Here is a 15,922-nt window from a genome sequence, read left to right as displayed (position 1 = left end):
TGACGATTTCTGTTTGTTTGAAAATTAAATTTAATCATTAAAAAATTTAAATTTTGATTTAACAACTATGTTTTTAATTGAAAAATCGTCTTTTTGGTATAAATTAATATTCTTGGATAAAAATTCATCCTTTTGGCTGAAAATGTAATTATTCTAGTTCAAGTTTCATCATTTTAGTTGAAAATTTATCTTTTTGGTTCAAAATTTAATTTTTTCAGTTGAAGATTCATAATTTTAGTTCTAAATTCAAATATTTGGTTGACAATTTATCTTTTTTAGTTGAAAATTTAACTATTTGGATTACAGTTTTTGTATTTTGTTGAAAGCTCGTCTTTTTTGGTTCAAAATTAATCTTTGATTTAAAATTGAACTATTTGATTAAAAATGAATCAACCTTGTAAAAAATTCAATATTTTTACTTGAAAAGTTTTGAATTTAAAGAGTTTAAATTGAATATGGTACCCATATTAGTTTTACATAAATTTGCACGGGATTTTCAGTATTAGAAGATAAAATAAAAATTTGTTTTAATTATTATTTCAATTCATGCACTTTGGAGACAAATTCAAGAAATGATTCATTATGTATTTAGTACTATTTAATGATTTAATTAATTATCTTTACAATATATTTAAAAATAGCCTGTAATATAATTTGTCAAAGCTTTTATACGTTAAACATATTAATGGAATTCTTAGAAACAGAAAAAAACATTTATAATAAATTCGTGAAACTGTATAAATATTCCAATTCGATTGTATTAAAAAATGCATAATGTTTACATTATTCAGTACTATAAAAAATTATACCTAGACAAAACTTCAGACACCTAGAAAAAACCTAGAAATGTCAAAGAATTTTTTTCCAGAATCTGAGTAGACACCCTGTAATTGTAAATTCTTTTTAGTACATTTTTAGTTTATTCTCCAATTAATTCATAGAGTGGACAAGGAAGAGTTTAAATATCTTGCTTCAGAAATCGAAAGGATTTTTCCGACAGAAAGTGCAGCTACTTATTACAAATCTTTCAAAGTAGAAAATGGTACAAGGATTGGTGAAAGTGGGAAGCTTCTTAACCATTTTGAATATGCAAAAGGAAAGCTCAGGTCGGAAGGAATAATAAAAGCTTCAGTGAAGCCCAGTGAACGAACAGATACTCCAAGGCCGATTATTATATTACTTGACCGTTAGAATACTTTATTTATACTTGTATCGAACTTCACAAGATTACGCACTTTTCAGGGCACTTACATTATTTTCTTTCAGAAATGGTAAAAGACAAACTCGATTTTTTGTCAGTTAATTCGGATGATTCGGACACTGTTAAAAAGTATTGGATTGATACCCATGAGGCGAGACAAAACATTCTTCAATCAGAAGTATCGACTGTCGATATGTATTTAAATCGTTTCAAAGCTTTACGAGAGCAGCTAGGACGGGAACTTGTATGTTGATTATATATTTTTTTTATTTTTATAGTATATTATTAAGCATTAGGGATGCTACACAGTCACACTGATGTCCCTTTCATTCACATTTTAGTCCCTTTTAAAAAAAAGTCGCTGTAGTCACTTTCTTTTTTCAGGAAAATGCTACTTTAGTCACATTAGGGGAGCGGCGGTTAAAACCTAAATATGTTGAAAACTGTAGTAAAATAATATAGAGCACGTAAATCAATATCTTATCTGCCCTATGCGTATGATTATTATTGAATTGACGTCTATGAAAGTAGTTAATTATTAATTTTCACCAAAAGTGTGCCTGTGCTAAGTTATCCTTCCTGGTTGGCTAATGTGGCGCGCTCTTAGTGTAATTTCGGAAAGGGAAGTAAAAGTTGTTTACTGAGTTCAATGAAATTAATTTTGGGTAAATGATGGGTTTAAATAATTACTTATAATTTGTGTATAACTTGAAAATTATATAATATGTTTTTTTAATCCGGAAAAATGCTACTTTACTTTTTAACTATTTTTTGGTCACTTCAAAAATACACACATACCACCCAAAAATAACTTTTCATTATAAGAATTGAGTGATTAGATTTAGTGAGCAAATTTTTTCAGTATACAAAACAGTACACATAAAATAATACAATACAGTAAATACTTCTCGCTATAAATCAATCAATTTCTGTAAATTATTATTATTATAATTATTGTAATTATTATTAAATCTGCGCCACATTAACCGTCGCGCCACATTACCCGCCGCTCCCCTAATCAATTTCATTTTAGATTTTATCTAAAAAAAAGAAAATTTAAATAATCTATGTATGAAATCTATATTATTATGTCGAATGTAAATGCTGTTCAATATCAGATTTCACATTCTTTCCCATATTCCTAGCCTCCTGTCACCGAGAAATGAAAATGGCCCATGTGTTGAAAACGGCCATGCGGAGGCGCTAGTAGTCTCTTTGTTCTAGTTGTTTTCACTGTTATATGTCTTTGTCGTGTTGGACCATTACAAACTCTTATAAATATATCAAGAAACTGGTTTATTTATATGATTATTGTGAAAATGACAGTGGATTTTTCTAATAGTGTTTTTTCTGTTTTTTTTTATCAAATCATTTCCATTAATTATGCCGATGTTTATCGCTCCGGTGTAAAAATCAGGTTATAAAAGTGAACTCAGAGAACACCCGAATACCCGGAATAAAAGAGTTAGAAGCTTTTTAATAATTATGAAAGATCTGAGGAGAAATGGTTTCGGTTTTATTTTAAAAGAATAATTTTAAGTTTTAAAGATTTTAAAACGTGGGTTAAAAAATATGAAAGATTTTAGACCATTTTTTCTTAATTTTTCAAGATTTACAAATTTTTTAGGTAAACTGAATTTTGTCAGGGTGTGAAAAAAGTTCTTAAAATTCATGGGAAATTTTTAAATTATTGTTTTGTAAGGAATTTCAAGAGAAAATCGAAAAAGGATCACAAAATATTTTGAATTATTTCCTAATTATTTTTTAAAAGCGTGAAAGATTTTAAAGCAAAATTTTGCATTTTTGCCATATTACATAAATTTAGAAAAAATTTAAGAAAATTTCAGAGATATTGGAAAGTTTTGAAACGATTAAAAAATAATTAATACTTGTAAAGATTTTTTTTGAATTTTGTAGAGTTTCACGAAAATGAAAAGAAATGTTCAGGCTTATAAGAAATATTAAAATAATTTTTTATTCCAAAAAATTAATTTGAAGAAATTGTTTAAAAAGATTTTTGAAGATTTCAAAAATCATCACAAACGATTTATTCAACTTTCTAAAAATAGTTTAGAAGATTTTAAAGCAAAACGTTTCAGTTTAGTAAGATTGCAAAATAAGAACGAACAAAAATTGGGTACATTCAAGAAATATTTAGTAGAATTCAAAGAATTTCGAAAGTTTTCAAGAGAATAAACAAATTTTCTTAAAATTGCTTTCAGAAATTCAAGACGTTTTAAATAGATTACAAACATTTGAAAACTCGGAAATATTTTCGAAAATCTATCAAATTATTCTTTATTCCTTCCCAACTTCTAAAAGTTCTTAAAATCTTTTAAAAGGACTCGAATTTTTCATAATATTTTGTAAAATCCTATATTATAAAAAAATTTCTTTAAAATCTTCTAGATTTTTTTTGACAAGTTTGAAATATTTAAATATGTTTTAAATTTCTGAAGAATCTTATGAAAATTATATTTACATAAATTTAAAAACAAGGCGATAATATTTATTTTCTTATTCGCAATTCTCAGTATTTAATTTTGACATGGATATAGTATAGCACTTCGAAAAGTAATTTTCGATTAATATGGGTGTTGTCAAAGAGAAAAAAATATTCGTAATGGTCTTTCTTGTTTGTCATCTATAAATATAATAATTATATTCATTATATAGTAGCATTATATTTTAAAACGGCAATATATATAAAAAAATAGTTCTTCATCACTATATTTAAAAGCGTTTGAATATCCGGGACTAACACAAAATAACGAAGAAAAGAATAAAAAAATCATAAATAAGCAAGCAAAAAACTGCCAAATTATGAAAAAAAAGAATCGTTAAATTCTCATAAATATTTCTATTCCTGAACTTTAAGTTTGACGAAATTTAAAATTTGCCGAAAACAATAAATTAATAATTAATGCTTAATTAAATTTTTTGCCTCATTTATAATTATATTAATAGCTCATAAATGAATAATCAATTAACTGTGTTCAGAAATTCTAAATTTAGAAAATTGAAATATTTGTGGGAATAATTTGTTTATTTTAACAGTCGGTCTCAAAGTCGGTGAATTTTAGTTTCGGATATTTTTAAATTCGGCATCTTATTTTTTGTCACTCAAAAATCCTGTCTATATGTAAAATTTGGAAAAATGTATAATTTGATAATAATATATATTTTCGACATTTTTGTCATTCGTTTGTGTATTCTTTATTTATTTTCTAATTATTTTTTGTGAGTTCTGAATGTTCATGCAATTTGTTTGTTTGAATTGTGTCAATTATGCTGCTTTTTCCTATATTAAAGGAAATAATACGCAAGTGCATAAGTCTCATTTACTACCTGACTCTACACTATCAAGAAAAAGTGATTTTAAAGGGTTTTTCATATTTATTTTGTAATTTGTATGCATGTTTCCTATGACACTGCATGCTATTATAAAACAAAAGTTCCTACAAGCGCAGCCGCACGGCCGTTTTCAACTCTTGTGACACATTTTTTGCATTGGGCAGTACAGTGGAAGCACCCCCTGCCTATTCTCTCTTTTTCCTATTTTAAAGAATTTCCCTTTTTCCCCTATTTTTAACAAACTTTCTCCTTTGCTGGTTTTTCTGCTGCTTAAATGCGAATTGAATGAATAGAACCCAATAAGGAAATTCAACTATTTTTTGTTTGAAAGTCATTTCCTTTTCATTGAAAATTAAACTGCTTTATTGTACATTCTTTTTTTTGAATACACAATTGATCTATTTTGATAGAAAACTCATCTTTCTTAGTTAAAAATTAACTTATTTGTTAAAATTCAACTGTCTTTTAAAAATTTCATCGTTTTTGCATGAAAGTGCAACTGTTTGGTAGTAAATTAATCTTTTTTTTTTATTGAGAATGAAACTATTTGGTTGAGAATTAAGCTGCATTGGTTTAAAATCACCTCGTTTCTTGAAAATTCATGTTTTCAGACGTAAAAGTCAAAAGCTTGCGAAAACATACAACTTTTTAGCTTAAAAACAACTTTTTCACACAAATCTATCCCTTTCAGTTGAAAATGATCATTTTTTTTGTTGAAAATTCAACTCTTTAGTTAAAAATTAAGTTTACTTGGTCGAAGCTTAACTTTTTTGCTCAAAATTCATCTCGTTTCTTGTATAAATTTCATATTTTTTAAATAAAATTCCAACTGTTTAATTGAAAATTAATAATCTGTTTTGGTTCAGGGTTTAATTATTTTGTTACAAATTAATTTTGTTAGTTAAAGAATTATCATTTATAGGAAATATATCTGTTTGGTTGAAAATTGAACTATTTTGTTAAAAGATCGTATTTTTTACTAACAAATTAATCTGTTTTCCTTAAAAGTGCAACTATTTTGTTTTAAATGCTACTGTTTGGCAGAAAAATAATCTTTTCCGATTGAAAATAAAACTCTGCGGTTTAAAACGCAACTGTTTTTTGGCTATCTAGTTTAAAATTGAGTTTTTTTTTTGAAAATTCGGGTTTTTGAGCTTATAATTCGTTTTATTCGTTTATACACCGTATTTTTTAAAATTTGTACATATTGTTAAAAATTCGGCTTTTTTGATAAAAAATTAATCGTCTTGGTTGACGTTTCATCTTTTTGGATGAAAATTCAACTGTTTGTTTAAAAATTGTATTTATTTGTGTTAAAAATTCGCCTTTTTGGTGAAATTCGAGGGTTTTTTTTTGGTTTAGAACTAAAAAATTAACTGTTTCATTTTTGAGTGAAGTTTGATTTTTTTAGTAGGAACTTCAATTTTTTGTTTGAAAATTCGCCCTTTTGGTAAAAAATTAATCTTCTTAGTTGAAAGTTCATCTTTTTGGTTGAAAATTCAACTATTTGGTTAAAAATGTATTTATTTTGTTGAAAATTCGGTTTTTATTGATAAAAAATTCGTTTTTCGTTTAACATTCATTTTTTAAACTGAAAAATTAACAGTTTAATTTTTGATTGAAAATTGATCTTTGTAGTAGAAATTTCAAGTATTTGTCTGATAATTTATAAATTTGTTTGAGAATTTGCATTTTTTGTTAGAAAATGTATCTTCTTGTCTTTTTTGGTAGAAATTTAATCTTTTTTGCTTACAAATGCAACTGTTTGGTTAAAAATTAATGATCTGTATTGGTTGAAGTTTCTACTATTTTGGTGAATATCAGTATTTTTCTGGTTAAAATGTCAACTATTACATTTTTTGTCGAGAATTAATCTTTTTTTTTTTAAATTGAACTTAGCTAGTTGATATAAAACTACTTTGGTAAAAATGATTTTTTCGGTTGATTATTCATCTTTTAGTTGAAAATTAATCTCTTCCCTGTTAAATATTATTAACTGATATTATGTTATAGATTGAAAAGGATTTTGAACTGCTACATCCAGGCAAAGGAAATTCATTGTCTGAAAAGTGGCCGTTCATCAAACAACATTTGTTACGACTTTTAAAATCTGTACCAAAATTCTCTGTTTCCGAAAAATCTTATCTGGATTCGTTACCAACTTTATCACCCGGTATTCAATCTTTTTGCATTAATCTGTTGTATAAATCTTCCTTACGATTTATTTTAATATTCATAATTGTTTCTTTGATTTATGCAGATTGTCAGGATGCTGTACTTTTTTATTTATTAATAACTATAGTACCATGTGGCACGTCGAAGCGCCCACGAAAACGAAAACGCGAATCTCCTGCAAATGAAGAAAACGAGGAGAACGAGGGTCCTGAAGTCGAGAATCCTGAGCAAAGTGAAGTAATAAAAAGTCAACTACGGGGAAATGGAAACGGAAGTGAAAAGCGAAATTCCTATATGCTATCTGTACAGGTCAGAAATTCAAATGATCATTCCTTACGAAAAAATATTATAGGAAAATCAATATAGGCCTATAATGATGTTTCTATAATGAATTTCGTAACCTTTTTTCAAGGTTTTAAGAAATTCATTATAGAAAATCAGTGTATGGAAAATTATTATAGGATGGAACATATAATACAAACATATGGAAGGAATTAATATAAAATGCAGACACAGAAAAAACCTGTGAATTATCTTGATATTTTTAAAATTGCTTAAAAATATATTAGAATCTATTAAAATCTTTTGAAATCTCTTGAAATCTTTTGAATTACCTTGAAATTTTGTAAATTGTTAGAAACTTGTAGAAATCTGTAAAAATAATTTCAAATTCCTTGAAAATAAAATAAATTTTTATTCCCAAAAGTCCTATATGAATCCGTTGAAACGTGTAAAGCCCCTTTAAACATTTAAAATACTACTAAGGTCCTATAAAAGTCTTTAAATCTAGAAACATTTTTTGAAATTCCTTGAAATCTTTGAAAATTCTACAAAATTCTTTCGACATCCATTGAAATTTCTTAAATCTTTTGAAATTCTTTCATATTTTTTGTAATTCTTCGAAGTCTTTGAAAATCCTACGAAATTCTTTGATAGCCCTTGCAAATTTTTAAATTAGTAGAAATCCCTGGAAATAAAATTTATTTTATGCCCTAAAGTTCTTTAGAGATTATTTTAAAACTCTTAAGATTACTTGTAGTCATTGGAAATCTTAAAAATCTATTTAACGAAGTATAAATCATTTGAAATGCTTTGAATATAAAATAAACTAAACTTATTCTTTAATTTTAGCTTTAAAAAACAGTTCAAATCCCTAAAAGTCTTGAAAATTCCTTGAAATCCTTGAAGATTCAATAAAATTCTTATAATTTTGCAAAATCTCTGGAAATTCCCCGAAATCTTTTAAAATACCGAAAAATCGTTTTGAAAGCCTCAGAATTCATGGAAGTCCTTTGAAATCTCTTGCAATTGCTTGAAATACTTTGGAATCCCTTGAAATAAACAGAAATTTGAATGCAATTTTTTTTATGAAATCTGACGAAATCGCCTGAAATTTATGGAAATTCTCTGGAACTTTTAGAAATATCCTAAATTCTTTCGAATTCTCTGAAATCCCTTTAAATTATTAAAATATATTAAAAAATTCTTGGAACCTTTTAGGATATCCTAAATCTTTGAAATGTTCAAAAATCTTTAGAAACACATTAAGATATTTGAAAATCTTTGAAATCCTACAGAAATTCTCAATTCTTGTGACCATTGTACTATTATAAAATTCTGCTATACCACATGAAATCTAAGGGTACTTCCTAAAATTTTGGAATTCCTTAAAATCATTCAAATCTTCTAAATTCCCTGAAACTGTAAAAATCACTTTAAATGCTTGGAATCTTTTAAAATACCCTAAAATATGAAAAAATCCTCTGGATTACTCTCAAATTACTGAAATCTATTTAAAAATTCCTTGGGATACTTTAAAATATTCTAAAATATTTCTAATTACTTGAAAAAGAAATTAATTTATTTCCAGAAATCCTATAGAAATTTGTTGAAATCCCATAAAATTCCTTGAAATATTTGGAAATCGTAAAAATCCATTAAAATATATAGAAATCATTTGAAATCTCTTAAATATACATTAAACTAAACTTAGACGTTAAAGTTCTGATCAAAAAACCGTTCAAATGTCTTTGAAATAACTTGAAATCTTTGGAGATTTAATAAAATCCTTTAAATATCAATATAATATCTTTCTAAGAACCGAAAAATCGTTTAAAAAATCTCTAAATTCGTGAAAGTCCATCAAAATATCTTGCAATTTCTTGAAATCCTTTAGAATCCCTTAAAATATCCTAAATACCCTAAAACCGTATAGTTCTTATAAAATCTTTCTAAATCTTTCGAAATTCTAGGAAATTCTTTAAAACCGTATACATTTTTTCTATGCCTTAAAATTACTCGTGTCCTTAGAAGTTTTTAAAAATTTTTTTAACCTTTTGAAAATTTCTTGAAATCTTTGAAAATGCCTTAAAATATTAAAAATCCTTCAAGAAACTTTAAATTTCTTGAAATCCATTCAAAATGTTTGACAATTTTTTCAAATTTTTGAAATCCTTTAAAATCCCGCAATTATTTAATAGTACATTTTTTAAAATGCATTAAAATATGATGAAATCTGTTTAAATCTCGTAAAATTAAATCAAATCAACCCTGGGAAATGTATTAAAATACCTCAGTAAGCGCCTTTAAAATTTATTAGAATTTCGAAAATAATCGAAAATTTGATAAAATTAGTTTGAAATTCTTTGAAATATTTGGAAATCCTCTGAAATCTCTTCGAGCCTTTTGCAGTATCCAAAATCTTATAAATCCTATGAATACCCTTTTAAATCTTTCGATTTTTAAGAAAATTCATTAAAACTGCACAATAATTAAATTATAATAATGATTAGTAATAATTAAATCCTACAAAATCCATTATTTTTTGTGCAATTTTTTGTAGTTTATAGAAATATTATAAAATATTTAGAATTTTTTGTATCTATTTAGATCCGTTTAAAATCACTTAAAAGTCTTCCATAAACATCCGACGAATTGTTTTTAAATCCTTATGAAGTTTAAGAAATTCTTTACATTCCCATAAATTTGTTTTAATCTCTGAAAAGCCCTTAGAATTTTTGAAATAATATTAAATCCCTTAGTTAACTCTTGTTGCAATCCCCTAGACTAACGTTAGGGGCGGATCCAGAACATTTTTCGTAGGAAGATAATGAGGCGATAAATTCCACTTGATTGATATTTTTAACTAAAGTGCTTACCTTCATAAAAGACCTAAAGCAAGTGCATATTTGCGGCAACGATTTTTCTATACAATCTTATATGGCGCCCAACTTTGGTTAAAAATTCATAAGTTTAGTTGAAAATTCAACTGTTTTATAGAAAATTTATATTTTTGCCTTAGAAAGTTAAGTTAAGTTAAGGTTAAGCATTCAACTATTTGGTTAAAAATTTATATAATTTGTTGAAAATTTATTTTTCGAGATAAAAACTAATTTTTTAACTTGAAATTTAACTAAGTGATTGAAAATGAACTTTTTTGTTGAAATTTTATATTTTCGGGTTGAAAATTCAATTGTTTTGTACGATTTTTTTATTTAAAAAATATTGTTCAGGGTGGCAGCTGGACTGGGAAACCGGAAAAGCAGGGAAATGACAGTGATTTTTTTTTTACCGAGAATTTTACAAATTTGTAGAAGAAAAATCTGTCCACATTCGATTTCAACAATTTAAAAATAATTAGTTGAATTTTTATGTTCTTCAATTATGCTATTATTTAGCTTACAATTCGTAATTAAAAATTTCTTTACTTAAAAAAATTTCTATTAAAAATTTTTATTTTTAAAATTACGTTTTTAATTTAAAGAATTTTTAAATGCTTTCTTAAAGACTTGAACAAATAAAACATAAAAGCCTTTGATGTTGAAAATTTTGGATAAAAAACATTTTTATTTAATAAATAATTTTTTAAAATTTATCTGTACTTTAAGTAATAAAAACGATTTTAAATCAGTTCAAAATTTAAGAATGTTCAGATTTTAACGTTAAAACTGAAACGGTTTCAATTTGAAATTCTTAGTCATTAAACAAATGTGAACGTGTGACTGAAAGTTTATAAAATATTTTCAACTTAGAAATAACTTCATAATAATATATTCTTAATTAAAGGATTTTATTAAATTTAAAATATTGTTTCAGTCTTAAAATATTCAATTTTTAACGCATTCAATTTTAAATTTTTTATTGAAAAAAATATTATTCATTGAATATTTAGCAATATTTGAATTTTTATTTCAGATAAGTAAATTGAAACCAAATATTTAACAGTAAAGAATCTTTCACTGAATTGTTTGACATAGAAAGCCTGAAATTTCTAAAATTTCGAAGAGCCTTTAAACTTTGAAGGTTTCAATTTTAATTGTTGTATTTGAAAAATGCTTGATTTGTGAGTGAAATTTTAAAATTTTGATGTATAATTTACAAATGAACAATTGTAGAAAAAATTTGAGTAGTTTTAAGAGATATTTAGGAGTTTTAAAAAGATAAAAAATTATCATGCAAATTTTAGAAAGTTTTCTTAAAATCTTCTAGAATATTTTTGGAAAATTTGGTTTCAATCTTTAAAAAACGTTCGAAATATTCTCTTAAAACAATTTTTCAAAATGAAAAATTATTTTTAGTTTTCCTATAAATCTTAAGAACATGTTTTTATTCTTTTGAAGCCTTTCAAAATTCTTGAAAAGAATCTAATTTTTTTTTAATCTGCGAAAATCTACATTTTGTTTTCTATTAGGCTATCCTTTCAAGTTTTACATTAAGTTTGAATCTTTTCAAAACTTCTACATATCTCTTAAAATTCCTAAAATTTCGCCTACAAATAATAAATGTTCAATTCTTATTTATCCATCCAAATTGTAAAGAAATGTTCTAAAATTTGCAGGATTTTTTGAAAGCTGTAGAAAAAATTCAATTAATTTTGACAGATCTTTAGAAGTTCTGAAAAATTTTCAAAAATAAATTTACATTTAAAACAAATTTAAAACAACTTCTAGATTTCTCAAGATTTTGAAATAAAATTTTGAAGCTTTCCAAGGATATTTAAACTGTTTAAAAAGAAAATAAATGAATTTCTAATTTAAGAAGTGTCCAGTTAAAATTTCTTCAATTCTTCAATATTTAATGTTTCTAGCTTAATATTCCTTAAAATTATATAATTTTGAAAATTTTAAAATTCATTGATTGATTTTTTAAATTAGAGCATTGAAAATCATAACGTGGATTTATATTTTTTTGTATGGAAAAATGTCAGTACCTTTAATTTTATACGCGTAAATTATTGAGCATTTGAATACAACATTTTAAAATTAAAAACTTTTAAATTTCAATTTTAATAAGTTCAAAATTTAACTGTTCCACTTTGAGTGCTTTCATTTGCAGCTCAGTTTTTATTACCTCAAGTGGAAAATCTTTTAGCTTTAATGTTCCATTTTTTGGTTTCATTGACCGTGAAAAATGTTTGCGAACCGGGAAAAAACTGGGAAATCACCGTTAATTTATTTCGTCGATTAAAACGGCTACCCTATTGTTTTTAGTCAAAACTTAAATATTTGATTTTTAGTTAAAAAATTATCTTTTTAGTTTTAACATTTAAACTATTCGGTTGAAAATTGAATTATTAGGTCTGAAAAGTATGTATTTTTGGAAAAATTCTTCTTTTTTGGTAAATAAATAATCTTCTTGGTTCAAAATGCAACTATTATTCAAAAGTTTATGTATTTTGTTGAGAATTCGTCTTTTTTGGTTAAATTCAATTATTTTTTAAATTTAAATTTAAAATCCTTTTTGTTGAAATATCAAAGATTAGACTTTTGATTGAAAATTCAACTTTTTGGATTAGAGTCCACTTGTTGTTTGAAAGTTGAACCACTTTTAAAAAAATTTTTTTTTTTTTTGGCTGAAGATTCATAATTTCAGTAGAAAATTCGTCTTTTTGGTTGAAAATGGAACTTTGTCGAAAGTCCCTCTTTTGGGGGGAAAAATTATTATTTTTAACTGAAAATTGAACTATATAATTTGTATAGAATATTAATTATTATTATTATTATTATTATTTATAATTAATTATTTTGCATAGAAAATTCGTCTTTTTGTCTTGGAAATTCAACAATATGGTAGGAAATGCAATTGTTTTGTAGCCGAGTCATTTTTTTAAATTCAAAATGATTGTTTTCAGTGAACAATTAACTATACTATTTTTGGCTTAAGATTTATATATTTTATTCAGAATTATTTTTTTTTATTGTAGGACATCAATTTTCTGGGTTGAATATTCATCTTTTTTGACTTGAAAGAATGTTCGTTTTTGTATTGAAAATTTAATTGCTTTCAATGAAAATTTGACTACCATTTTTTTTTTAAATGCATAATTTTTTAGTTAAAAAATGCCACTGCTTAGTAAACATTTTTTTGAAAGTAGCATCAAACCCATTGTTTAAAGTATTTAGTTAAAAATATTTGGAGTTTGTTGAAAATTCGTGTTTAAAAAAAACTGTTCTTAATAAGTAGATTTGATAAGAATCAAATCAATTCTTTCCTCAACTGTCAATGCAAATATGAGTGAGAATTTTTGTAGGTCTCACGGTCTTCATTAGTTAAAAGAATAAAACGAAGTTACTGGAAAGTTCGTTTATTGAAATTCTAACGTTGCGGCTATCACTGCGTGCCTTTTTCAGAGAATCTGTACTTATTTTCTTGTAAAAAAACAAGAATATTTAATTTTGGAGTCATACATCTGTCAATAGTTTAGTGTCAATTTTTCAAAAATAATAATGATGTGCGACCCCAAATTAAATTAACATATACAAAAAGCATATAATATAAAAGCCTCATAAAAATTGAAGAGGCTTTTTTTTAAAGAAACTGCATCTTAATTGACGGAAACCACAAAATCCTCACAATGTTTTTAGACAACGACGAACAAATATTCAAAACCCGGTATTGCCATCAGTGCATTTTCGTTTTCCTTTTTGTTTTTAAACAAATATCGTACAAAATAAGGTGTAAAATTTGAGCCAGCGAATTTGTGTTTCGCGGTGAAGGTGTCTGGAGGGCAAAGGTTTGTATAATGATTCATTGTGAGCAATAATATGAACCGGTCCAACTTTTATGGTCACTTTCATTGCAAAATTCTTCACAAAGTATATAATAACAGCTTCTATTTGATACGGTATATGGACTCTGGTCCTAAAGTAATACGCCAGTTCGTTAGAAAACGAATTTTTCATGATCTTAGTAACGAATCGCCTGCTAGAATTTGAGCTTCTAATCGTTCGACAACATTTTGTGTTCATCACATCATATTACTTACTATTCCAAGTATTTACCTAATTGAATTTTCAGAAAAGTATCAAATCTTCCTATTCGAATAATACTAAGAAATAGATATTGTACGTTTTTTTACTTATTTGCTTCATCAAAAACAAACATAAACAATGTTAAATCCTATCACTTGTTTCCGCGACTAAACGGTTCCAAACGCCTCTTTGGACCTGTTAGTGACAGGGGAAAAGCGCTGTCATTAATTAAATGGTGCACAGGTGCCATTTACTTACCCATTCACTCGTATGAAGCACACAAAAAATCAATAATTATTAACAAGCAATGCGGATATTGTTACCATCATGCTCTTAGTATTCAAGCGTATGCAACAGTGAAAAGCTAAATCTTGTATTCTTGAAAACTAACAGTGTCACTAACTGGTTTCTTGACCTTAAATGATCATTTTTAGCTTAGATATTCCACTATTTAGTTAAAATAATTGTTTAGAAACTAGCATCACACCAATTGTTCAAACTATTTAATGAAATATTTATATAATTTATTGAGCATTCATCTTTTTCTTGGAGAAGTAATAATACTTGCTAGAAAATTCAACTATTTCATTAAAAATTTATGTATTTTGTTGAAAATTTGCCTTTCTTTGGCAGAAAATTAATCTTCTGTGTTAATTTTTTTTTTTGGTTCAAAATAATTTTTTGTAAGAAAATTCATATTCGCATGTAAAGGTGTTTTCCTTTTTCAGATTGATGACGAAGATGACGCGTCGTTACAAAATTTGAAGAAAATCTTGCTCTCCGAAAAATTGACCCCGCACCCAGTGATTTTAATAATTGGGACAATAGACAATTTTCGCAAGACCTACGTTATTATTAACGACGTTTGGTATGAAACTAACTCATTCTTAGATGCGGTAAGCTTAACATTAAAGGCGTTTTATGTTTTCAACTGTACGTACCCTGACAAGGCAAAAAACGTTTGGCAATTCGTGCAGTTTGCGGGATTTGATATCAGATCTCCTTTTATAAGAGTCGGTATCAAAGTAAACTCAATGGTTAAAGAAATTGATGCTTTACTTAAAAATAGTCAACAAAATAGTTAGTATTGAAAAACGTTGTTCTTTTTACAAAGTTTGAAAACCATGAAAATAAGCGGTTGAAAGTACTAAGGATTCAGAGAATGATTCTTTTTCTAGATTCAAAACAAGTTTTTGAAGAAATTAGTGCCGATCTTTTTTTCCGCATTTTGATCATCGATTAAGTTTCTAGAGTCTTAAATTTGTTATTAGTTATGAAATGTTTATGCTGACTGAATTTGCTTGTAACATTCAGTTTTGAATGTTTAATTCCTAACCAGAATGTTGAGGTTTGGAGAAAATTCTTTTAAACGTTTTTATATAAATACTTTTATTGTGTCATCCTCACTACAAATGCAATGTAAGTTTAACTCACGGCTTTCTACGTGGAGAGTACATTACAGTGCCCGCTGTAACAATGCTGAAATGATATTAAGAAAATTACCATAAAAAACTAACAGTAAGTAAACTTTAACAAATTTGTACATTACTAAAGTTTGAATAAAAAAGTATATTACATGGTTTGGCTTACAAAATGTACCATCCATTGGTCTGTGGTGCTGTGTCTTGCAAACCCGAGTTCCTTGAAGTCTACACTATAGTTCCTTACATGGATCGAAATCTGCTTTTGTATCGGATTGTATGTTTTGATTAAAAATGAATTTTTGTTGAAAGATCAGCTATCATATTTTTTCTTTAGAATTAATCTTTTATACTGAAAATTCAATAACTTGGTTGAAAGTTGCTCAATGTTGCCGATTACTGGTCAAATTTAACATAAATTAATTAATTGGTCGACAAAATAACAACAACACTCTAAATTCACAATTTGACTTGAAAATTCAAATCTTCTGTTAAAAATTTAATTATTTTGTTGAAAATTC

The 15,922-nt window shown here is 26.0% G+C and overlaps 1 protein-coding gene across 7 annotated transcripts in view; it reads left to right on the top strand.

The window, feature by feature from the left end:
- The window catches only part of LOC117178241, a 30,277-nt gene extending 14,663 nt beyond the window's left edge, over positions 1-15,614 (top strand). For all 7 annotated transcript variants that reach the window (XM_033369576.1, XM_033369571.1, XM_033369573.1 and 4 more), the window contains 5 exons: positions 942-1,186; positions 1,267-1,445; positions 6,569-6,728; positions 6,816-7,039; positions 14,709-15,614. In XM_033369576.1, coding sequence (XP_033225467.1) covers positions 942-1,186; positions 1,267-1,445; positions 6,569-6,728; positions 6,816-7,039; positions 14,709-15,065 — 1,165 coding nt within the window. In that variant the 3' untranslated portion in view covers positions 15,066-15,614. The remainder of the gene's footprint in view (positions 1-941; positions 1,187-1,266; positions 1,446-6,568; positions 6,729-6,815; positions 7,040-14,708) is intronic.
- The last annotated feature ends 308 nt before the right edge of the window (positions 15,615-15,922 follow it).

This window comes from Belonocnema kinseyi, chromosome 8 (assembly GCF_010883055.1).
Source record: "Belonocnema kinseyi isolate 2016_QV_RU_SX_M_011 chromosome 8, B_treatae_v1, whole genome shotgun sequence".
NCBI lineage: Eukaryota > Metazoa > Arthropoda > Insecta > Hymenoptera > Cynipidae > Belonocnema > Belonocnema kinseyi.
This window is presented reverse-complemented; position numbering and strand designations above follow the sequence as displayed.